The sequence below is a fragment of the Canis aureus genome, chromosome 35 (assembly GCF_053574225.1).
Source record: "Canis aureus isolate CA01 chromosome 35, VMU_Caureus_v.1.0, whole genome shotgun sequence".
In the NCBI taxonomy this organism is placed as follows: domain Eukaryota; kingdom Metazoa; phylum Chordata; class Mammalia; order Carnivora; family Canidae; genus Canis; species Canis aureus.
Genome location: NC_135645.1, coordinates 2,944,041 through 2,969,170, shown reverse-complemented (window position 1 = coordinate 2,969,170; position 25,130 = coordinate 2,944,041). Strand labels below are relative to the sequence as shown.

Sequence of the window (25,130 nt, the reverse complement as noted above, 5' to 3'; positions counted from 1 at the left end):
GGGGCTCCAGGCTGGCTTAGTCAGTGGAGCCTGTGACTTTTGATACCACGGATTTAAGTTCGGGCCCCACACTGGGTGTAGGGATTCCTTAAAAATAAAACCTTAAAAAAAAGCCCTAGGAGAATAGGCTATAATGCAAAAATGTTAATGAAGATGGGAAATGGTATTAAAAAACAATCTGCCATGTAGTACATATGTGTAGCTTTGTTCAACATCTCAGCATTTTTACCTGCCTTCCAGATTTTTAGACTTTAACTGCTGTTCTCCTTCATTTATTTGTTCTTCTAGCACCTTTATTCTGGCTTCTCTCTGCTCTGGAGTTTCTTGACCAAAGAGCTTAGTGGTCATTCCCTTCAGAGAAAATGTTCTCACAGTCTAAAAAGGAAACAGAAACAGGTGAGTGGATAAATAAAATACGGCACATACATACAAAGAAATATTATTCAGCCTGAAAAAGGAGGAGCATTCTGACACAAGCCACAAGGATGAACCTGAGAACATTATACTAAGTGGAAATACAAAAGTCACAAAAAAACAAATATGATATGATTCTACTTAATTTACGCTTTCTCAAGTCAGAAAGACAGAAAGTAGAATGGTGATTGACAAGGGCTGGAGGGAAGGGACATAGCTGACATCTAATGGTACAGTTTCCGTTTTCAAGATGAAGAGAGTTCTGTAGGTTGGTCGCACAACAACATGAATGTATGTACTACCGAACTGTACCCTTCAAAATGGTTAAGATGACCTTTAGTATAACCATTCATTAACCTACGCCCTCAAAAAATTGCTCTTAATTTATATCAATGTAAATTCAATAGCTATACTAAATTTTTTCCCACTATTTTGTAAGTCTGAAATTGTAAGAGCAAAGATTATTTTTTAAACAGAAAAGTAGGAACACCTGGCTGGGTCAGTTGGTAGAGCATGTGACTTGATCTCAAGGTTGTGAATTTGGACCCTGCAATGGGTGTAGAAATTACTTAAAATCAACATAGATGGATAGATACATATATTCATAAACAGAAGAAGGAAAAGAAAAAAACAGGTTAAAAAATGGTTAAGATGACCAATTTTGTTATGTATATTTAAACCACGATTAAACTTTTTTTTTTTTTAAGGTAACAGAAAACTTTTGCCATTTCCCCCCTACCTCAGATAGAAGCATTGTAAGTCTTAAAACCAGGGGGCTCCTAAAAATGATTACTAACACTGGAATAATATAGAATAGTCAAAAAGAAAAAAGAAATTCTAATCAAACTTCTTAACCAAATGGAAAACTTCTGGGTGAAGTTATTAGGCAAGTTATTTCTTTAGAGGTCATATTTTTTGAAATTTCTCTACAACATTAAAAATAGGTAAAATTCGGGATCCCTGGGTGGCGCAGCGGTTTGGCGCCTGCCTTTGGCCCAGGGCGCGATCCTGGAGACCCGGGATCGAATCCCACATCGGGCTCCCGGTGCATGGAGCCTGCTTCTCCCTCTGCCTATGTCTCTGCCTCTCTCTCTTTCTCTCTCTGTGACTATCATAAATAAATAAAAATTAAAAAAAAAAATAGGTAAAATTCAACAGGTCACAAAGGAAATAGACCAAACTAAAATAAACAAAAAAACATTAAAATCTGCATAACACACACTGAAATTTGAGTATCGTTCAATAAAATAGGATGCTTTCCCTTGGAAGGAAGCCTCCAGCATCACTGCCTTACACTTCCTCACTCTCTAGAGTTTACTGAGAGAAACATTTTTCCCTTCACATGTAGGAGTACAGAACCATGCTCTTTGAAAATGGCCTGGAAATTTCCCGAGCTCTAAAAATAAATCAAGCCTAGTGCATACATGTTTTGTGGTCAATGGTCTTTTCCCACATGTATCTGTGACTTTTTAGGCATACCAAAATACTTGTTAACTATGAAGTGACTGATAAATGGTGGCACTGTCACTATTTCATTATTTCCAGATTGTATATTCTTAATATAATAGCTACTTTATTCCAATAAAATGGTTGGACAGTAGAAAGCTGATTATAAAAACAATCTAAGGTTCATACCATAAGATACAGAATTTTCTTCGCAAGGATTCACGGTACACCAAAAGCTCCTTCTTAGGAGAGTTGCACTGATTCTAACTGGGTAAGGCTTTTCAAAGTAAGCCAAAATTTTTATCATATACTTTGTAAAATTAAACCTGACAAAGGTCATTATTTCAATCACAAAGAATGTTTTTTCATCTGGACTTAACATAAATGAAAAGACATTTACTACACAGAGCAATGTTGGCAGAATTGTTTTGCTTTAAGATTTTATTTTTAAGTAATCTGTACACCCCATGTGGGGCTCAAACTCACAACCCCAAAGTCGAGTCACAAGTACCACCAACTGAGCCAGCCAGGTGCCTCGGTAGAATTTCTTCCAATGCTATATAATACAATGTTTACTGGCCTATGTATTTATATAAAGATCACAACCCAAAGAATTATAAATTATTACCCTATAAAAGCTACAGACATCTTGAGTATTACAGCTGCAACTCACTCCTTGTATGGCTTGCTGCAATGATATGCACTGAGACCTAAATGGAAACACTCACCCCTGTTGCCAGTTCCTCACATTGCTGCTTTTTGGATGCTAAGTCCTGAGCAGCCATCTCCAAGTCATACTGCATAAGCTCATGTTTCCTGCATACAGCCCTAGGATGAAAAAAAAGTGCTACCATTTAATTTTTGTGGTTTCTCTTTTAACATATTAAAAAAAAAATTTAGGGATAGAGGGGTAGGATTCACAATGTCTTAACAGGCTGAGAACTTGTGCACACAGGATTTTCAGGTTTAAAATGGAGTAGCCCAATATAAAAATTAAATCTAGCATGATGCCTGGGTGGCTCAATGGTTGAGGGTCTGCCTTCGGCCCAGGGCATGATCCTGGAGACCCGGGATCAAGTCCCACGTCAGGCTCCCTGCATGGAGCCTGCTTCTCCCTCTGCCTGTGTCTGTGCGTGTGTGTGTGTGTGTGTGTCTCATGCATAAATAAATAAAATCTTTAAGAAAAAGAACTATATAGAATCCACTGTATTCAGCAACTTTCTTTTGCTTGGTAACTTGAAAATACCTTGGTGAAACTCCTGACTACTCAGAGAATGAACAAGGCTAACAATGTGTGGATGTTTTTACACCAGTTACTAAACAGCTAAAGGAAAACAGGTACTCTGCTGTACTAACAGAATTCTTACATTGCTTTTAAAAGTGACAGGAAAATAACCAAAGTGGCTGTGACCAAAAGCCATCTATTCCAAGAAAATTATTCATTTTTCAAAATTGGGCAGAAAAAGTATACTAATTTCTTCTTAAATAGAACTGTGTACCAGAGAATGTTTGGCTCCGTAGGAGATACCATAAAAAGAGAAGACAAAGTGCTGATATTAAGAACGAATACAACCTTAAGAGGATAAGCAGATGTGGAAAAAACCACAGAATAAAAATGGCAACATATTGCCTAGTGACAGGGCTACATACACTCAATCTGTATTTTGCAATCAATCTTCAAACTTAAAAAAGTAGAAAGAACAACATACAGATAGACCTGGAGACTGACGAGTTTTATCAAAATTATGTTTCAAGAACAGGGCTTGTCTTTTTTTTTTGTTTTTTTTTTAAGATCTTATTTATTTATTAGAGAGACAGAGAGAGAGAACAAGCAGAGGGAGAAGCAGGGGGAGAGGGAAAGACAGACACCCCATTGAGCTTGAAGGAGGGAGGCTCAATCCCAGAACCCCAAGATCATGACCACCCAGATGCCCCAAACAGGGTTTGCTTTAAATATCTATGCTTAGCACTCTGCAATACAGAGGAATACAATGAGACCTCATTCAATACCTGGGGGGTGAATTCACTCAAAAACCACCTTACTATCTTTACTTTCTGGAAATGTATGAAGAGAGTGGTGACCAGCCACAGGGCTGCATCTGAACATTTACTATACTTACCGCAATGCTTCTGCATAAAACAGATACTCCTTTAACTGATCTGCATAATGTTCTTCATCTTCCAAAATATCATCTATAGAAGATGCATACCTATTTAAAAAACGATGCACACAAACTTTTATCACAATACAAAGTATTAATGATCAGAAGAAGTGCTATTCAAAGTGTGGTCCACAGACCATTTGCTACCCATCAGTAACAAAAGTAAGTACACAAAGTGAGAATAGCATTCAGAAATATTCATGGCAATGTTTAATTACCATAAAAATTTTACTGAATTTTACCAAAATGTTTTAATCAGCAATGGCTTGGAAATAAAAAACAAACAAAAAAAGGTCCTTCTTACAGGCAGCTTAAGAAGCACCATAAGACTATACTATCTTTTGTTCAAAGGTATTTTATGAAAGGCCTACAAAACCTGTAGAAAAAATAAGAGTTTAGGATAATTGGTGCTCAAATGTTCCTGGCAGCAACTATATACAGTAATGCCAAAAGCTACAAAAAGGAAAAATAGAGTAAAGAAGATTACAAAAAACTTGAGTAGTCTTATTTTATACTAATTTCCAATAGCAACTTCTGTTTTGACACAGACAAACCCCTCTTTATCATCCCATTCTCGTTCCTGGACTTGACTGAGTTCTTCCTTGTACAGAAAAGTGCAACTCTCCACCCTGCTTCTCCAAATCTTACAAGGACATATCTCAGCACCTCTAGGAAATCTTCCCAGACTACTTAAGTCCTTAGTCATCACTCCACTTTTAATCTTTTATTTTTTAAAGATAGTTTATTTATTTGAGAGAGAAAGAGAGAGCACACACACTCCCATGAGTGGGGGTGAGGGACAGAGGGAAAGGAAGAAGCAGACTCCTTGCTGTGCAGGGAGGGCTCAGGTCTCGATCCCAGGATCATGACCTGAGCCAGAGTCAGCCACTTAACCAACTGAGCTACCAAGGTGCCCCCCACCTTCCGATCTTTTATCAACAATTCAGAACCTAAATTTTATCACATGTCTCATGAGTTAGTTTTATTTCTTCAATCATATTATAAATTCCTTAAGGACATGGGTTATACCATGTACTACTTCTGTATGATATAATAGGCAACTTTTTTTTTTTTTCCAAATTAATTCTGATTTGTTAGCATGGGAAGAAAAGAAAAATATACCCTATGTCTCCACACCTGCTTCATCTTCTCTAACACTAACTCCCCAGGAGTTCTTTTTTTTTAAAAAATATTTTATTTATTTATTCATGAGAGATACAGAGAGAGGGAGAGGCAGAGACACAGGCAGAGGGAGAAGCAGGCTCCATGCAGGGAGCCCAATATGGGACTCGTCTCCAGGATCACACCTCAGGCTGCAGGCGGCGCTAAGCCGCTGCGCCACCGGGGCCGCCCTCCCCAGGAGTTCTTATCTTTTGATAAGCAAAATGTTTAATTTTGATAAAGAACAATTTATCACTTAAAATTTTTTTTCTTTTCATGTTCTCTTTAAGAAATCTTTACTAATTTGAAGGTTGCAACAACATTCTCATGTATTTTCTATTAAAAGCTATACTTTTAGGGATCCCTGGGTGGCGCAGCGGTTTAGCGCCTGCCTTTGGCCCAGGGCGCGATCCTGGAGACCTGGGATCGAATCCCACGTCGGGCTCCTGGTGCATGGAGCCTGCTTTTCCCTCTGCCTGTGTCTCTGCCTCTCTCTCTCTCTGTGTGACTGTCATAAATAAATAAAAAATATTAAAAAAAAAGTTTTAAAAAAAAAGAAAAAAAAAAAAGCTATACTTTTAGCTTTTATACTTATGTATGTGATTCAAATTGCATTAGTTTTTTTTTTAAGATTTTATTTTTATTTATTTGACACAGAGAGAAAGAGCGAGCACACAGTAGGTGGAACGACAGAGAAAGAGAGAGGGAGGGAGAAGCGGGCTCTATAAGCAGAAAGCCCAGTGCAGGGACAGATCCCAGGATCCCGGGATCATGACCTGAACCAAAGGCAGGCACTTAACAGACTAAGCCACCCAGGTGTCCCTAAATTGCATTAGTTTTTAGTAACATATGAGATATAGCTCTAGGCTAACTTTTTTTTTCCCATGTAGATAATTCCAGAACCCATTTCTTAAAATGCACTATTTAAAAAAAATTTTTTATTTATTTATTTATTTGAGAGAGAAAGAGAGGAGAGAGTATGAGCAAGAGGAAGACAGAGAAGCAGGCTCCCCACTGAGCAGGGAGCGCGATGCAGAGCTCAATCCCAGGACCCTGGGATCATGACATAAGCCAAAGGCAGACACTTAACTGGACTGAGCCACCCAGGCACCCCGAAATGTACTATTTAAATGCCAGTCTATTTTGGGACTTTATTCTGTTCCATTGATCTGCTTCCCTTTATGTCAATACCTATCTTGATAATTGTATCTTTATAGTAAGTCTTGAAATCAGGTAAGATATTCCAGGTTTGTTCTTCTTCAAGACTATTTTGGCTACTCTAAGTCCTTTAAATTTCCACGTAAGTTTTAGAATTAGTATACCAATTTCCATTAAAAAGTTATCAGAATTTTGATTGGGACTGCAGTTTGGGAAGAATGGACATATTAACACTACTGAGTCTTCCAACCCATGAACACATATATTTATTCTCTTCATTTATTTAGGTCTTTAAAACTTTCTCTCAGTAGCAGTTTTTTTTTAAAGATTTATTTTTTCATGAGAGACAGAGATAGTGGCAGCGACAGAGGGAGAAGCAGGCTCCATGCAGGGAGCCCGATGTTATTTATATATTAAGTCTTCAGTGTAGAGGTGTAGAGGTATTTCACATCTTTCATGAAATTAATCCGTAATATTTTGTTTTGATGCTATTATAAAAAGTATTGTTTCCCAATTTTTATTTTCCAATTATTGTTGCTAGTATATAAAAACTTGTTTTTATATATTGATCTTGTATTCCGCATCCCTGTTAAATTCAGTTGTTAGGGGCAGTCTGGGTGGCTCAGCGGTTTAAGCACCTGCCTTCGGCCTGGGGCATGATCCTGGAGACCTGGGATCGAGTCCCACGTCGGGCTCTCTGCGTGGAGCCTGCTTCTCCCTCTGCCTGTGTCTCTGCCTCTCTCTCTCTCTCTCTCTCTGTGTCTATCATGAATAAATAAATAAAATCTTAAAAAAAATAATTCAGTTGTTAGTTCTATAATATTTTTGGCTGATTCTTTATGATTTTCCATGTAAAAGATCCTGTTAACTATAAGAAAAAAAGATACTTTTAATTCTTCCTAAATTTATGCCTCTTATTTGATTTTCTTGCCTCTTTCTTGCCTGACTAGGACCTCCAGTACAATGTTTACTAGCAGTGGTAAGAGCAGACAACCTTGTCTTACTCCTTGATCTTAGGAAAAAGCATCAGTATTTCACTATTAAGTACAATATTATCTATAAGTTTTCAAAATTTCACTATTAGGTACAATAGTAGCTTTAAGTTTTAAACTGAAGAAATTCCTTTTATTCCTAGTTTGATGAGAATTTTTATTATGAGTGGATGTTCAAATGTTTTTCTACATGTATTGAAATAAATATGCATGTTTTCTTCTTTATTCTACTAATATATGAATCGGACTGATTTTTGAATGTTTTAAATTAACTTTGCATTCCTGAAATAAACTTGTGTAAGTCAGATCTGGATACATAGCGTATAATGTAAAAGTCAGCGAACTTGATAAAAACAAAAGAATCACTAACATTTCACCACTAAACTTTACCTTCGGTTTTACCTTAAATGCTCTAGGTACTTACACATCCATATGGTGACCAGCACTCTGCAGTCCATCCCCCATTTCTTTTTCTATGGCACTCCACTCACTAGGGGAAAAAAAGATAAAACCAAACAAACCATGAATTAGATATGGAATATTATTAAATGGAATATTTCATAAGGTTTTTTCTTTCTAGCTAGCTTTTAGACAATATTGGATTTGGATTTATTTTCTGTGACCCAAATATGTTGCTTTCCCCTTAAGTCTAACAACTAAATGCAGGTGAAAGCTTTAAATTGTTAGTTCAAAAACTGCTATCTGCTGCTGCTAAGTGCAAAGTATCACACAAAAACAGCTTCTGCTTATAGACAACTTTCTCAGCTAGGGTGCCTGTTTAAGTCAATTGTAGAGTTTAAGAAACTATGCATGCTAATCTTGCTCTTGATCTACTTAATCAGAATCTCTGGGGGTATGTATACTTTCTAAAGTTCCATGGATGATTCTGATGAATGCATTTCAGCTAACAACAACAAAAAAAAAATTGTCCAGAAACATTAGATACGCAGTAAAGCTTCAGTAGTTGCACTAAAATTGATGAGAAAGTCTACTAAAACCACAGATCATTTTGTTGTCATTTCTTTAAGATTTTATTTATTTATTCCTGAGAGACAGAGACAGAGAGAGAGAGAGAGAGAGAGAGAGAGGCGCAGAGACACAGGCAGAAGGAGAAACAGGTTTCATGCAGGGAGCCTGACGCAGGACTTGATCCCGGGTCTCCAGGATCATGCCCTGGGCCAAAGGCAGGCTCTAAACCGCTGAGCCACCCAGGGAATCCCAAGATTTTTTTTTTTTTTTTTTAATTTTTAAGTAATCTCTATACCAAACGTGGGGTTTGAACTCACAACCAACCCCAAGATCAAGAGTCACATGTTCTAGCAACAGAGCCAGCCAGGCACCTCTTGTTGTTATTTCTATGGAATGCTTCTCATAGAAATTCTTTTTGGGGAGTTAATTATGTATATTATAGTAAACTAAAAAAAATAAATCTGTATCCCATATCCCAAGAAGTTACATAATTTGATATATTTCCTTACAGTCTTTTTATTTACTCATTTTAATTGGCTGAGATCATATGATATGCAATTTTGTATCATGCTTTTTTCTATTCAGTGTTTTCCCATATTATTAAAACAATTTATTCTAACATTGTTTCATATGGCAACTCAATTTTTTAAAACCATTTCCTAGTATTGCAATTATTTGTAATTTTCCTCCTACCTAAAAATTACATAAGCCTCTTCAATTGTACCATATCAAAGAAAAAAATTTAAACACTATTTTGTTAACATGTAGTGTTTAAACACATTTTTGTTGCTGAAATACCAGATTATATACTTAGTGTTAGAATGCAGAAAATCTCACATGATTTTTAGTATTGTCAAAGCAAAACAAACATAAATCACCTATGCACAATATTATGGTTATGATTAAATAACAAAACAGGTAAGGCTCCCTCTAATAATGTTCTTTCCTTATATGTTTGTAACTATTCTCAAGACAGTAATAGCAACCTTTTTTTTTTTTTTTTTTTTTACTAAAGCCACATTTATAATGCTTACAGGACAACTCTGTTTTTATATACCTCTGTCATCTCAAATTCAATATATCCGAAGCCCTGTTATTCACATGAAAAAGGAGCCTATTCGTTTTGGCAGATGACAAATATAACTAGCCAAATATGAAATGCAGCACAGTAACTGTAGGTTATATGTAAGATTCTCTCTCTCCCTCTTGCTCTGTCCCTTTCCCTGTCCCTACCTCCCTCTAAAAAAAGAGAAAATAAAAAAGAACTAAGAATAGTCCAGATCAAATGTCTACTGGATATCCCACAAGTACTTCATTCATCTAATTAATCTTTGAACACCTTACTATGCACAACCAACTCAAGGCCAACATAATCAAATTTAATTCCTTTGTTTACCAAACAAGACTAAAAACTAGTTCAAGGAAGACAGAACTTACACTTTATCACATATGTATGCCTAGTAATTTATACCTAATAAATACATATTTACAGCTTGTAGGTAAAATGAAAACAATAAGTGAATTAACAAATGTGAAGAGGGAAACATGCTGGATTCTGTGTATTAGCACAAGGCCTCTCCCCTCAAGGTACATATAGTCCTAACCCTCTGCTACTCAAACTGTGGTCTAGCAATAGCATCATCTAAGATTTCATTAGAAATGCAGGATCACAGGGGTGCCTGGGTGGCTTCATTGGTCAAGCATCTGCCTTTAACTCAGGTCATGATCCCAGAATCCTGGGACTGAGCCCCAACTCAGGCTCCCTGCTCAGCGAGGAGTCTACTCTCTCTCTCTCAATAAACAAACAAACAAACAAATAAATAAAATCTTTAAAAAAAAAAAAGAAAAAGAAATGCAGGATCACAGAACCAATTCCAGATCTACTGTATCAAAATATTCATTTTACATACCTCTATCACCTAAAATTCAATATATATAACTCAAGATAGTTCTCCAGGTGATCGGTATGCCCATTAAAATGTAAGAAGCACTGCTAAAAAAAAAGATTCTTTTTTTTTTTTGAAGGATTTTATTTATTCACGAGAGACACAGACACAGGCAGAGGGAGAAGCAGGCTTCAAGCAGAGAGCCCGACATGGGACTCGATCCCGAGTCTCCAGGATCAGGCCCTGGGCTGAAGGTGGCGCTAAACGGCTGAGCTACTCGGGCTGCCCTAAAAAAAGATTCTAATCTGGGGTTCAAGGTTATGTCTAGGACTGGAAATAGAAAACGTTAACCAGTTTATTGGGGAGAGGAGGAAATCACTAACATACAAGGAACTATTAAAGGGTAGTTGACTTAGCATCAACATTATAAGAGGAATAAGGAATGCCCGGTTGGCTCAGCGGTTGAGCACCTGCCTTTGGCCTGGCGCGTGATCCTGGAGTCCTGGGATGGAGTCCCACATCAGGCTCCCTACATGAAGCCTGCTTCTCCCTCTGCCTGTGTCTCTGCCTCTGTGTGTCTCTCATGAATAAATAAAATTTTAAAAAACCGGGATCCCTGGGTGGCGCAGCGGTTTGGCGCCTGCCTTTGGCCCGGGGCGTGATCCTGGAGACCCGGGATCGAATCCCACGTCGGGCTCCCGATGCATGGAGCCTGCTTCTCCCTCTGCCTGTGTCTCTGCCTCTCTGTCTCCCTCTGTGTGACTATCATGAATAAATAAATAAAATCTTTAAAAAAAAAAAAATAAATAAATAAATAAATAAATAAATAAATAAATAAATAAATAAAATTTAAAAAAACCGAAACCATAATAACTGAATCTTAAAGTGGTTTAATGAGTAATTGTCACAGATGAACCAACCGTATCAAAAAGGGTCTTGGATCTTTTGTACAATCTGAAGACAATTATGGACTTTTTCCCTAAGAAGGAAAAAAATCATAAACACAAAATTTGGAAGAAACTTCTGACAACCTGAAGTCCATCTTCACCACTTAAGGGGCACCTAGCTGGCTCAGTCAGTAGAGCATGCAACTCTTGATCTTGGAGTTATATACTCAAGCCCCATACTTGGTGTAGAGATTACTTAAAAATAAAGTCTTAAAAAAAGACTTATGAATTATAAAAACCACCAAGGCCCCTCCTACTCCAGCACTTTACAATTCCATTAAAAGTAAGAAAGAAAAAGACTTCAAAAATGCCCAAGCATCAAAATTTAGGACAAGAATTGAAAATATTATTTTAACAAAAATAAAAAGTTTAGAAATAAATCTACTCACCCAATCAGATTTTCATTAGGGATAGAGGTACAGAGGGAAAGTCACCAGCCTAAGCAGATCTATGGTTAATAGGTTTGATGTTTACAGTGCTATAGAAGATTTCATGTAAACATAAAGTTCCATACATACTAAGAAAGGATCTGGAAATCACTCCCTATGTAATCCCAAAATTGGATATTTAAAATCAGGTTCAGAGATCTAACACTGATTATTCCAAGTCAGGCAGCTGTTCAGACGCAGACCTGAGACTAGAATCAACTGCCAATAGTGTTCTATTAATCCCAAACTATGACATTTCCTTTTTTGTTTCCTTAATCAAAAGAATTCTTTACCCCCCCACAATGCATACAACCAAAAAATTAAAAATACATGATCATTAAATTAAATAGATCCTGTGTCTGTGAGCATGCATGACAAGTGCATGACAAGTTTTGTGTATCCATGATCATGTGTCTTTGCACATGGCTTTTTGAAATAAATTTCCCAGAATCCCTTGTAAGGAATTATACCAATTAAATCTGAAAGAGATTTTTTTTATCGCTTCTATATGGATTTATAATCTATGAATTAAGACGAGTATTTTTAAAGGTTCAACTAATAGAATCCACCAATTCAGGCTATGAGCTCCTAACACCTTTCATTAGCTACAAATGCAGTTACCAGGACTGAAAACTCTTTCCCCTCTTTTTTCTAAGTCTTTTTTTTAAAGATTTTATTTTTTCACGAGAACACAGAGAGAGAGGCAGAGACACAGGCAGAGGCAGAGGGAGAAGCAGGCTCCATGCAGGGAGCCCAATGCGGAACTCAATCCCAGGTCTTCAGGATCACGCCCTGGGCGGAAGGCAGACGCTCAACCGCTGAGCCACCCAGTTGTCCCTTTTCTAAGTCTTTTGGAGAGTGAATCCCACCTATGTATTCAGTCCAATTCCGAACAAGTGGATCTGAGTGCTCACTTCGGCAGCACTGAGATCTGGAGTGGATCTTGGAGTTATATATCTGAAAGTTCCTAGCTCAGTCTAAAACTAGTGAAAATAAATGTAAGTCCTATAAAGCACCTGTGGGGAATGGCCCTTTGGCCTATCCTATATCAGATCAAGTGCTGTAATGCAGGGAGAAGCTGTAAAAAGGCCAGGAACTCAAGAAGAGCACACAAAGAACACCTGACCTACAAAAAACAAAACAAAAAACAACAAAACAACAAAAAAAGAAGTTAACAGCAATGTATGACAGAAAATATTATAAAACTTTCCCCATTTCCTTTCTGTGCACCTAATTCCTGCTTATTTCTTCCACATATTTTCACATCAAGTGCATGTAAGTCAAATAAGTGTATGTCTCATCAACTGTCTTAACCTGGACAGTCTTTTTCCACTCACAAAACAATGCATCCTGTTAGTCCATCCTCTCACTCCAATCTCTCATTTAGCAACAAGCCATAATTTTATAAAATTACTTGAGATACAGGTTGAAAAACTTTAATTAAGAAACAAAGCGGGATCCCTGGGTGGCGCAGCGGTTTGGCGCCTGCCTTTGGCCCAGGGCGCGATTCTGGAGGCCTGGGATCGAATCCCACATCGGGCTCCCAGTGCATGGAGCCTGCTTCTCCCTCTGCCTGTGTCTCTGCCTCTCTCTCTCTCTGTAACTATCATAAATAAATAAAAATTAAAAAAAAAAAAAAAAAAGAAACAAAGCTTAGGGCAGCCCGTGTGGCTCAGTGATTTAGCACCACCTTCAGCCCAGGGTGTGATCCAGGAGACCTGGGATCGAGTTCCACATCAGGCTCCCTGCATGGAGCCTGCTTCTCCCTCTGCCTGTGTCTGGCTGGGCCTCTTGGTGTGTGTGTCTTTCATGAATAAATAAAACGAAACGAAACGAAACGAAAAGAAAAGGAAAGAAAAGGAAAAGAAAAGAAACAAAGCTTATGAGGGGAGGAGGGAGGGCACCTGGCTGGCTCAGTGGGTAGAGTAGCAATTCTTAACCTCAGGGTTCTAAGTTTGAAGCCCACATGGGGTGTAGAGATTACTTAGTATCTTTAAGGGGTGGTTCAGTTGGTTAAGCACCTGACTTGTGATATCAGCTCAGGTCTTGATCTCAGGGTTTGAGTTCAAGCCCCACCTTAGGCTCCACTTAAAAAATAAAGGGATGCTTGGGTGGTTGAGCATCTGTCTTTGGCCCAGAATGTGATCTCAGGATCCTGGGATCGAGTCCCACATCGGGCTCCCTGCAGGGTGCCTGCTTCTCCCTCTACCTATGTCTCTGCCTCTCTCTCAGAATAAATAAAAATAAATAAGTAAAAAATAAAAAATAAATAGCCTTAAAAAAAAAAAAAGAAAGCTGATGAAAAGCAGCTTTATATTTCTTCCCTTCTCAAATTTCAAACCAAAAATAACAACAAATTAAGTTTTTTCCCAATTATTTAACACTCAACTTGAATTTTTTCATTACTCTTACAGGTCAGTGGCATTGAAAAAGATAAAAAACATTCCCCTATCAACTGGCATTACTCAGAGATCCTCTCTCACATTCCTGAGTAATACCCCAAACAGTGCTTTTCAAACTGGGATACTTCATAATGGATATTTGAAGCCATACGATAAACATGGCACAATTGTTCTGAAGAATGAATTTTACTTTCACATTTGAGGAGTGGAAAGTTTTACATATATATGTAAACAACTGTAGATGTTTTATGCCATAAGATGCAAATTTAGCATGTACTGATATAACTCAAGCCTTCAAAGAGATTATGCTCTTGCCACAGGTCCTTCCAGCCAATCCCCGGTGAAGCTGGTAAGGGGAAGTAAAGCATGGTACACCAGAACCTGTGTTACCAAGTTTAAGACTTCTCTGCATTTGAGAGAGACTGCTCTGTATCACTCCCCTCGAGCTTTCTAACCAAAGAATCACCTGACTTGTTCTCACCAGAGACACCTGCTTCACTGAGACAGAGGCCAGCTAATGTTGCCTCCTACAACTTAACACTCCTCTGCTTTAGGAACTCTGTATCTTCGCTGTCTTCTCTATCTACCCTTCCCCCCCGGATCCCCCATGCAAAACACAACAGGTTCTGTTTCTCCCCTTCAAGAAAAACCCCTTAAAAGTCTAATTAGTAACTTACTGTCTTCCCTTCCTTAATACTTTCCTTATTCTTAGAATTACTACAATATAACATCATACCACTTAAATAAATTGCTCTCCAAATTAACACCAAAGATTTACTTACCATTTTCCCTTTTTATCAGACTCAATTCCTCTACAGTAGGACTCTAATTTTTTTCTTTAAGCGTTCCCTTCACTTGCTTGACACTGCACACTTCTAGTTCCTCACCAATTTTCCAATGTCTCCCTCAATGGTTCTTTTTCTTTGCCTGATCCCCCAGCCCTCCCTTTTTAAAAAAAAAAAATAATCTCTATACGCAGTGTAGGACTCAAACTCACAACCCTGAGATCAAGAGTTGCATGCTCTACCAACTGAGACAGTCAGGGGCCCCTCTAACATGATCCTTGAACACAAGAGGTATTTCCCAAGGTTTGGCCCTGAATCATTCATAGACTTACTCTAAACCCTTAACATTATTACCTAACTCTACAATTTCCAATATCACTCTATTAAGATTCATCCTTTATACATAATTCATATTCTCACCAACCTCTTACACTGCAGATCCAAATTTCTAGTTGCTTGACAGAAATCTTTTTGACAGAAATCTTTAATTCAAATGCAATCTATCCAAAACAGAACCCTTTCATGGATCCCTCAACCGTGCTATTTCTCCTATATTTTCTATCACAATCTCTCTAGTCACTCAGCTGCTCACAAGTTAAATATTAGTATCCCAGCACCTACCATGGTAGCAGGAGTCCAGCAAATACGTCTACTAGCAACCACTCTGGTTCAGGCTCTTGATCACCTGTTTAAGTTACCTCAACCGTCCTGGTCTCTCTGGCTCACTTTTCATAAAATATTTTAGATCGAAAATGGTTTTCTATTAACTTATTGAGTTGGAAAAAAGACCAAACTGTACAACATTTCATCATGAGAAATTAATGCAAATTAATCTCTTTGAAATTTGATTCAACCAAGTGACCTTTTATCCACTTGTTTCTCAAATTAATACAAGTCCATTTTTCTAGTATAATAAATGTGCTAGCTTTGGGAGTATCTGATTTATGTTAAATTTTTTTTCTTGCTGGTTTTATTTTTTATTTTTTTTTAATATTTTATTTATTTATTAGAGACAGAAAGAGAGAGAGAGAGAGAGGCAGAGGGAGAAGCAGGCTCCACGCAGGAAGTCTGACATGGGACTCAATCCAAGGTCTCCAGGATCACGCGCTGGGCCGAAGGTGATGCTAAACTGCTAAGCCACCAGGGCTGCCCGCTGGTTTTATTTTTAAGCAAGCTCTACACCCAATGCAAGACTCAAACTTACAACCCATGCTCTACGGACTAAGCCAGCCTGGTCCCCCCTATTAACTTTCAAATGAGGTTATTCCCAAGCTTAACTGGAGTTCCACTCTGGGATTATTTTAAAAATCAGGGTGGATGCATGTGCATAAGTCCAAATGCAACTGTAGATAAGTCAAACATAATGAAGAAGATGACTACTATCTATCTTTCTTCCCATTATGCTATTCCTTCACGTTTAGCCATATATTCCTGTTTACATGTTTATAGTATCAATACACTTCTCTTCATTAAAAAATATCTCTTCAACAAATGGCATTGGGGAAACTGGACAGCTATATGCAAAAGAATGAAACTGGACCACTCTCTTACACCACACATAAAAATAAATTCAACATGGATTAAAAAAATGTGAGACCTGAAACAATAAAAATCCTTGAAGAGAGCACAAACATTAGTCTCTGATGTTGCCATAGCAATATTTTTCTAGATAGCTTCCTGAGGCAAGGGAAATAAAAGCAAAAACAAACTACTGGGACTACAACACAATAAAAAGTCTCTACACAGAAAAGGAAACAATCAACAAAACTAAAAGTCAACTGTCAGAATGGGAGAAGAGAGCTGCAAATGATATATCTGATAAAGAGTTAGTATCTAAAATAAAGAACTGATACAATTCAATACACAAAAAAACAAATAATCCAATTTAAAAATGGGCAGAAGACATGAACAGACATTTCTCCAAAGAAGACATACAGATGGCCATAGACACATGAAAAGATGTTCAATATCACTCAATATCAGGGAAATGCAAGTCAAAACCATGATGAGCTATTACCTTGCACCTGTCAGAATGGCTAAAATCAAAAACATAACAAACAGCAAGCGTTGGTGAGGATGTGGAGAAAACAGAACCCTCTGGCACTGTTGATAGGAATGCAAACTGGTGTAGACACTCTGAAAAACTATGGAGGTTCCTCAAAAATTAAAGATGGAAATACCATATGATCCAGCAAATATACTACTGGGTACTCACCCAAAAAATACAAAAACACTAACTCAAAGGAATATTGCAGCATTATTTATAATAGCAAAACTATGGAAGCAACCCAAGTGTCCATCAAAAGATAAATGGACAAAAGAAGACGTGGTATATATATAATGGAATATTATTCTGCCATAAAAAAGAATGAAATCTTGCCATTTGCAATGACATGGATAGAGCTACAGAGTATAAAGTGAAATAAGTCAGTCAAAGAAAGACAAATATCATATGATCTCACTCATATGTGGAATTAAGGAACAAAACAAATAGGCAAAACAAAACAAACAAACAAACAAACAAACAAAAAGAGACAAACCAAGAAACAGACTCTTAACTATAGAGAACAAACTGATGGTTACCAGAGGGGAGGTGGGTGGAGGGATGAATCAAACAGATGATGGGGATTAAAGAATACATTTCATGATGAAAAAAAAAATGTCATATAATCCTTTTTTTAAAAAAAAGATTTTATTATTTATTCATAGACACAGAGAGAGAGAGGCAGAGACACAGGCAGAGGGAGAAGCAGGTTCCACGCAGGGAGCCCGATGTGGGACTCGATCCGGGGTCTCCAGGATCACACCCCAGGCTGCAGGCGGCGCCAAACCGCTGCGCCACCAGGGCTGCCTGTCATATAATCCTAATATTGTCCCAACCTGCATTTAGTTTCAATGTACTGATCAACCAAAGACTTATGGATAATATGCTACTCTCATAAGTTAAATAAATTTGGCTCCATATCTCGTATCTGACATTCAAATAAATTTCAGACGAATCAAAAATTTATGAAACCACAAAAAACATACAAGGAATGAGAAGTAGTTTTGTAATCCATAGTGAGCAAAACCTCATTAAGACATACACAAAAACCAGAGGCTATTGTTTTTGAAAGGAGAAAAATTAATCATCTATATGTAATTGAATGTAATTAATATATTTCTGTATATCAAAAGTCACCATAAGAAAAGTCAAAATACTGGGATCCCTGGGGGGCGCAGTGGTTTAGCGCCTGCCTTTGGCCCAGGGCGTGATCCTGGAGACCCGGGATCGAATCCCACATCAGGCTCCCGGTGCGTGGAGCCTGCTTCTCCCTCTGCCTGTGTCTCTGCCTCTCTCTCTCTCTGTGTGACTATCATAAATAAATAAAAATAAAAAAAATAAAAAAAATAAAAATTAAAAGTCAAAATACATATGACAAAAGTAGGGGAAAAAATTGCAAATCATTTCACAAAGTTCTAATTCTCCCAAAAGATAAAGAACTCCTATACACCAACTAAGAAACCAATTAGCCCATCATCACTCTCAGTGCAGTATGCTTGTCCCTCTCCTTCCTCCTCCTGCTCCTCCTCCCATTCGTGCTCTCTCTCAAATAAAAATCTTAAAAAAAAAAAAAAAAGAAAAGAAACCAGCCCAATAGGAAAAAAAAAAAAAAAAGAGAGAGAGAGAGAGCAAAAAAGATAAGTACAGGCAGATTATAAATTTTTTTAAAAAGTTTGACTGCATTCATAATTAAAGAAACGCAAATACAACTACAGTGAGAAATCATTAAAAAAAAAAGCGAGAAATCATTACTCATCATCTGTCTGGTAAAGACAAAAGTTTGCTAAAACTCTTGAGTAATGGTGTAAGAAAACAGATACTAATACGTTGCTGGTGAGAGGTTAATAGCTTTTATACAGGTAAATTTGGCAATATCTACCAAAACTACAAATGCAATTACCCTTAGAGCCAGTAACAATACCTGTAGAACCCATAGAATTTTATCATACAAATATGCTAATACATGTAGAAAATGACACGAACAAGAATATTTATTGCAGAAGACTAGAAATCATTAACAAAAAGAAATTAGTTAAGTAAATCATGATCCTCCTTCTCCTCAATAAAACTCAATACAGTTATTTACTGATAACAATCTATCTTGCAGAGCGATTCTTAAGGAAAAAAAATAAAGCAAAACAAGTGAACATAGCAATGTATACAACATGCTCCCTTTTCATTAAAAAAAAAAAGAAAATGCAGGTGTTTGTATATTAATATATTTATAGTTTTAGATTTTACTAGAGGGATACATAAGAAACCAAAAAACTAGTATTAGCTGTCTCAGAGGAGACCTGGATGATTAGCAGACAAGGGAGATTTTCCCCTTGAGCTTTTATTCCTGTTGAATTTTGTGCCATATGAATGTATTACTTATTTAAAAATGTAAAATGGATCATTTTTAAATTAATTCAATCAAAAGGACTTATAATGGAACTTTAACAAGGACATTTTCTTATAAAAAAGATTCGGATAACCACTTCTTAAATGTCACCACCAAAATAAAACACAGAAAAAAATCGCAAAAAGAAAGGTTCAAAAATAACCAAAATATGTAAGCACTATACACAAGTAGATATTCTAAATTACTTTACACTAAAATTACCCCAAGATGGAAAAACTCATCTTGCAAAATCCTTCAGAAATTATAAAGTAACACCAAGAAAGAAAAAAAAAGAAAATCACTAATTCTATAAAACAGTGATTTCTAATGAAATCTTCTTGGGAATTCTCCCAACAAAGTAAAGAGCACTGGTCACTGCTGCAGAGTAGTTTCATTTTTATCTGCTCAAAATATTGGACTTGTGTTTTTTTACACTTTTAAAAAAAGATTTTATTTGTTTGTTTTTTTGTTTGTTTGACAGGGAGAGAGAGACAGAACAAGCACAAGCATGGGCAGGGGGCTGGCAGAGGGAGAGAGAGAAGTAGGGAGGCTCCCCACTGAGCAGGGAGCCAGATGTCCTGGGATCATGACTTGAGCTCAAGGCAGACACTTTGACTGAGCACCTACACGCATCAAGGATTACTTTCTCTTTTCTTTTTTTTTTTTTTTTTAAGATTTTATTTATTTATTCATGAGAGACACAGAGAGAAACAGAGAGAGAGAGAGAGAGAGAGACAGAGGCAGAGACACAGGCAGAGGAAGAAGCAGGCTCCATGCAGGGAGCCCGACGCGGGACTCGATCCCGGGACCCCAGGATCAGGGCCTGGACTGAAAGCATCACTAAACAGCTGAGCCACCCAGGCTGCCCCAGACTTCTTACTTTTTATTGAAAGAAATACTTTAAAACAAAAACTTTAAAAACTACTACTATAGGACATCATTTCAAAACAAAACTCTGATTTTTATATCGTAAAGAGCTAGTTATTTGAAAAGACAGAACTGGTATATCTTTAGCGAGACTCAAGAAAAAAGAAAAAAGAGACTCAAAATCAGAAATGAAGGAGGAGAAATAAAAACCAACATCTCACTCACTCACACACACACACACACACACACACAGAAATCAGTAAGAAAAAATTAGTATAAATCAAAACCACAATGAAATATCACCTCATACCTGTTGGAATGTCTAAAATAAAAAACACAAGAACTAACTACAAAAAACCCCCAACACCCCAGGTATAAAAAGAATTATGAGAAATTATGAAAAATCATATATGCCAACAAATTGAACCTAGGAGAAACTAGAAAATTCCTAGAAACATAGCCCTCCAAAACTGAATAAGAAATAGAAAATTTGAACAGATTATTAGCAAAGAAAATGAAACAGTAATTTTTAATAATCCCAACAAACAAAAGTCCAGGATCAGATGGCTGCACAAGTGAATTCTATCAAACACTTAAAAAAACAGCTAATACCTATTCTTCTCAAACTATTCCAAATAAATAAAAGAGGAAGGAAAACTTCCAATTCATTCTATAAGGCCAGCACTGCCCTGATACCAAAACTAGACAGATACTTCCAAAACAAAACAAAAATCTGGTATCTCTGATGAACATAGATGCAAAACCCTCAATAAAACATCAGCAAACCAAATCCAACAATACATTAAAAGGATTTTTCCCCACAATCAAACAGGGTTTATTCTAGAGATACAAAGGTAGTTCAATATTCACAAATCAATCAACATGAAATATCATATTAACAAGAGAAAGAATAAAAACCAAGCAATCATCTCCATAAATGCAGAAAAAGCATTTGACAAAGTATTACACCCATTCTTGATATTCCCCAGAGAGTACGTTTTTTTTTTTTTTCCAGAGAGTGCGTTTAAAAGGAACATACCACAATATAATAAAAGCCATATATGAAAAATCCATAGGTAACATCATACTCGACACTGAAAAACTGAGATCTTTCCCTCCAAGATCAGTAAAGGAACAAGGATGTCAACTTGTACCACTGTTACAGTACTGGCAGTTCTAGCCACAGCAAGCAGACAAGAAAAATGAATGAAAGTCATCCAAAGGTGCCTGGGTAGCTCAGTCAGTTTTGTCTGACTTTGACTCAGGTCATGATCCCAGGGCCCTGGGATTGAGTCTCACATTGGGCTCTCTGCACAGTGGGGAGTCGGCTTCTCCCTCTACATCCCCACCGCTTGTGCTCTCTCTCTCTCTGAAATAAATCAATTTAAAAAAATAATAATAATTTTAAAATGTTTTAAAAGTCATCTGAATTGGTAAGGAAGAAGTAAAAATTTCACTATTTGCAAGTGACATGACACTATACATAGAAAACCTTAAAGACTACCACAAAACTACTAAAACTGCTAAATGAATTTGGTAAAGTTGCAGGACATGAAATTGATATACAGAAAACTACTATATATTTTTTAAGATTTTATTTATTTATTCATGAGAGACACACAGAGAGAGGCAGAAACACAGGCAGAGGGAGAAGCAGGCTCCATGCAGGGAGCCTGATGTGGGACTTGATCCCAGAACTCCAGGATCACGCCCTGGGCTGACGGCAGATGTTCAACCGCTGAGCCACCCAGCATCCCGATATACAAAAAGACTACTTCATTTCTATACACCAATAACACAGCAGAAAGAAAAATTAAGAACCATTTGTAACTGCACTAAAAATAATAAAATACCTAGGAATGAACTTGACCAACAAAGTGAAAGACCTGTCATCTCTGAAAACTATAAAACATTAATGAAAGAAATTGAAGAGGACACACAAAAAAGACATTCCCTATTTATGGCTTGAAAGAACCAATATTGTTAAGATGTGCCATACTACCCAAGCAATCTATAGATTTAACACCATCCCTATCAAAATGTCAAACAGTAGTTTTTCATGGAACCAGAACAAATAATCTGTAAAATCTGTATGGAACCACAAAAGACCCCAAATAGCCAAAACAATCTTAAGAAAGAAGAACAAAGCTGGAGGTATCACAATCCCAGATTTCAAGACATATACTATAAAGCTGTACTAATCAAAACAATATGGTACTGGCAAAAAAACAGATACATACATAGACCAATGGAACAGAAGCCCAGAAATAAACACACACTAATATGGTCAATCTGCAATAAAGGAGGCAAGAATATACAATGGAAAAAAAGACAGTCTTTTCCACAAATGGTGCTGGAAAAACTACATAGCTACATGCAAAAGAATGAAACTGGACTACTTTCTTTCACTATCCACAAAAATAAACTCAAAATGGATTAAAGACATAAACAGGAGACCTAAATCCATAAAACTCCTAGAAGAAAACATAGGCAGTAACATCTTTGACATCAGTCAAAGGAAATATTTTTTTCTAGCTATGTCTCCTCAGGTAAGAGGTAAAAAAAAAAACTAAAATAAACAATTGGGACCACACCAAAATAAAAAGCTTTTGCACAGTGAGGAAAATAATCAACAAAATGAAAACTCAACCTACTGAGAGAAAATATTTTCAAATGATATATCTGATAAAGGGTTAATATCCAAAACATATGAAGAAGCTATGCAATCCAACAGCAAAAACCCACAAATAATCCAATTAAAAATAAGCAGAAGACTTGAATAAACATTTTTTCCAAAGACACAGATGGACAACAGACACATGAAAAGATTCTCAACATCACTCATCATCAGGGAAATTTAATCAAAAGCACAATGAGCTATCATTTCACATCTGTCAAAACGGCTAAAACCAAAATGACAAGAAGTAACAAGTGTTGGTGAGGATGTGGAAAAAAAGGAATCCTGCACTGTTGGTGGGAATGCAACTGGTGCAACCACTATGGAACACAGTAGGAAGGTTCCTCAAAAAATTAAAAATAGTATTACCATATGATCCAGGGATTCCACTACTAGGTATTTACCCAAAGAAAACAAAAACACCAATTCAGAAAAATATATATGCACCTCTATGTATATTGCAGCATTATGTATAATAGCCAAGATACGGAAGCAACCCAAGTGTCCCTCCATAGATGAATGGATAAAGAAGATGTGAGCTAGATATATATAAATATAAATACAAACCTAGCTCACACAATGGAATATTACCCAACCATAAAAAAGAATGAAAACTTGCTACCTGCAACAACATGGATGAACCTGGAGAGTATAATGGTAAGTGAAATAAGTCAGACAGAGGGAAACAAATACTATATGATTTCACTAATATGCGGAATTTAGAAACAAAACAAAACACAAAAGAGACAGACAAAAGAAAACCCAGACTCAAATGCAGAGAACAAACTGATAGTTGCCAAAAGAAGGTGGGGGTGGTGGGAAATGGGTGAAATATGTGAAGGGGATTAAGAGTATACCTATCAGATTAGCACTGAAAAATGTAAAGAATTATTGAATCATTACACTGTATACCTGAAACTAATAATAATACTGTATGTTAAGCTTACTTGAATAAAAAAATTAAGTAATTAATTATAACATTACATAAAAAAATAAATAAAAACTAAACTTAAACATTTCAGACCCAGAAATTTTCAAGAATTATAGTTCTCAGGCAAAAAGCTAATTAAAGCTAATCATTATTTTAAAAGTTTATATAATGCTTACCTGAAAACTCGTCCATAATTCCCATGCACTTTATATACACCATACAGTCGATCTGCTACTCGCTGGAATAAATTTTTAAAAGAAATTACTATTTGGTCAAAGTTATATACAGATTACTCTTTTAAAAAATCATCATTAAAAAAATGCTTAGTACAATAAACTTGGAAAATATGAAAAACTTAAATTTCCCAAAGTCTCATCATGGGGGGAAAAATACCTACTGCGGTCATCGTATTTATGTAATTGCTTTCATTCACACACACAAACACACATACACATATAAATACATACACATATATAAAAATAAAGAACATATATATATAAACATGTTTTAATTATTGTTTTAGAATTTCCTATATGAAAAGTGATAATATTTTTTATCTAGCAGATCAATATTATTTTTAATAACTATTACATTAAATAGCTGCATAAAAATCCACCTGGCAGTGTAAAAAATATATAAGCACTCCCTGTTGGATATTTAGCTATCCCTAATTTTTTTAGTATTATAATGTCATAATAAATATCTGAGAGTAAAGTTTTTTCTAAATTTCACATTGTTTCCTTATGATAAAGTCCTCAAAGTGAATTTACCAAGGGTAAAAATAAACATTTTCAATTTTATTGATATTTTTATACATAAATGCTGAATACATACAACATACTTCTATGCTACTTTATCAAGATAACTCCTAACCAACACATTAGATATTTTAATAAAATTAGAATTATAATTTAGATCAAGATGAAATATACTTCCTAGCTATTCACACAAATTTTACAAAAGACAAACACCACATACTCTCTTGCAAAGTGCTGTGGACATGAACTGAAGACCAAAAGGTAACCCCACATAAAACCCTAAACAGTAAAAAAAATTCCTACTATGCAAAATAAATTCTTGGTACAGTTTCTAAATGTAAACCCTGAGGAGAAATTACATCCCTGATTCCTTACTCAAATGTGAATAATCTGAGGAATTAAGCATTAACCATACAACAAATCCTACCACTTTCAATACCGTAACTTAAAGTGAATGAACCAGCATTATAAATACTTGGAACAGGTATAAGAGGAACATAAAATGTTTTCCATCCCTCCTTGGTTTGCTCTACAGGAACATATACCTACTAGACCAGAGAGCAGCACACTACAGGACTTCAGCTTGTTTCTATAAAGCATTATAAGAACATTCATATCAGCATGCTTGCTGATATGGCTGCTTTCATAGCAGAGCTGAATAGATTTAACAGGAATCATATGGCCCAAAAAGCTGAAAATATTTACTATCTGGCCTTCAGT

General features: G+C 36.4%; 1 protein-coding gene across 1 annotated transcript in view; it reads right to left on the bottom strand.

Moving 5' to 3' along the window:
* The window catches only part of SNX4 (sorting nexin 4), a 69,800-nt gene that overhangs the window by 7,400 nt on the left and 37,270 nt on the right, over positions 1 to 25,130 (bottom strand). Inside the window, exons 8-12 of the mRNA XM_077884336.1 lie at positions 23,829 to 23,890; positions 7,758 to 7,823; positions 3,981 to 4,070; positions 2,589 to 2,688; positions 230 to 375 (exon numbers count right to left, since the gene is read on the bottom strand). Of these exons, the coding sequence (XP_077740462.1) occupies positions 230 to 375; positions 2,589 to 2,688; positions 3,981 to 4,070; positions 7,758 to 7,823; positions 23,829 to 23,890 (464 nt within the window). The remainder of the gene's footprint in view (positions 1 to 229; positions 376 to 2,588; positions 2,689 to 3,980; positions 4,071 to 7,757; positions 7,824 to 23,828; positions 23,891 to 25,130) is intronic.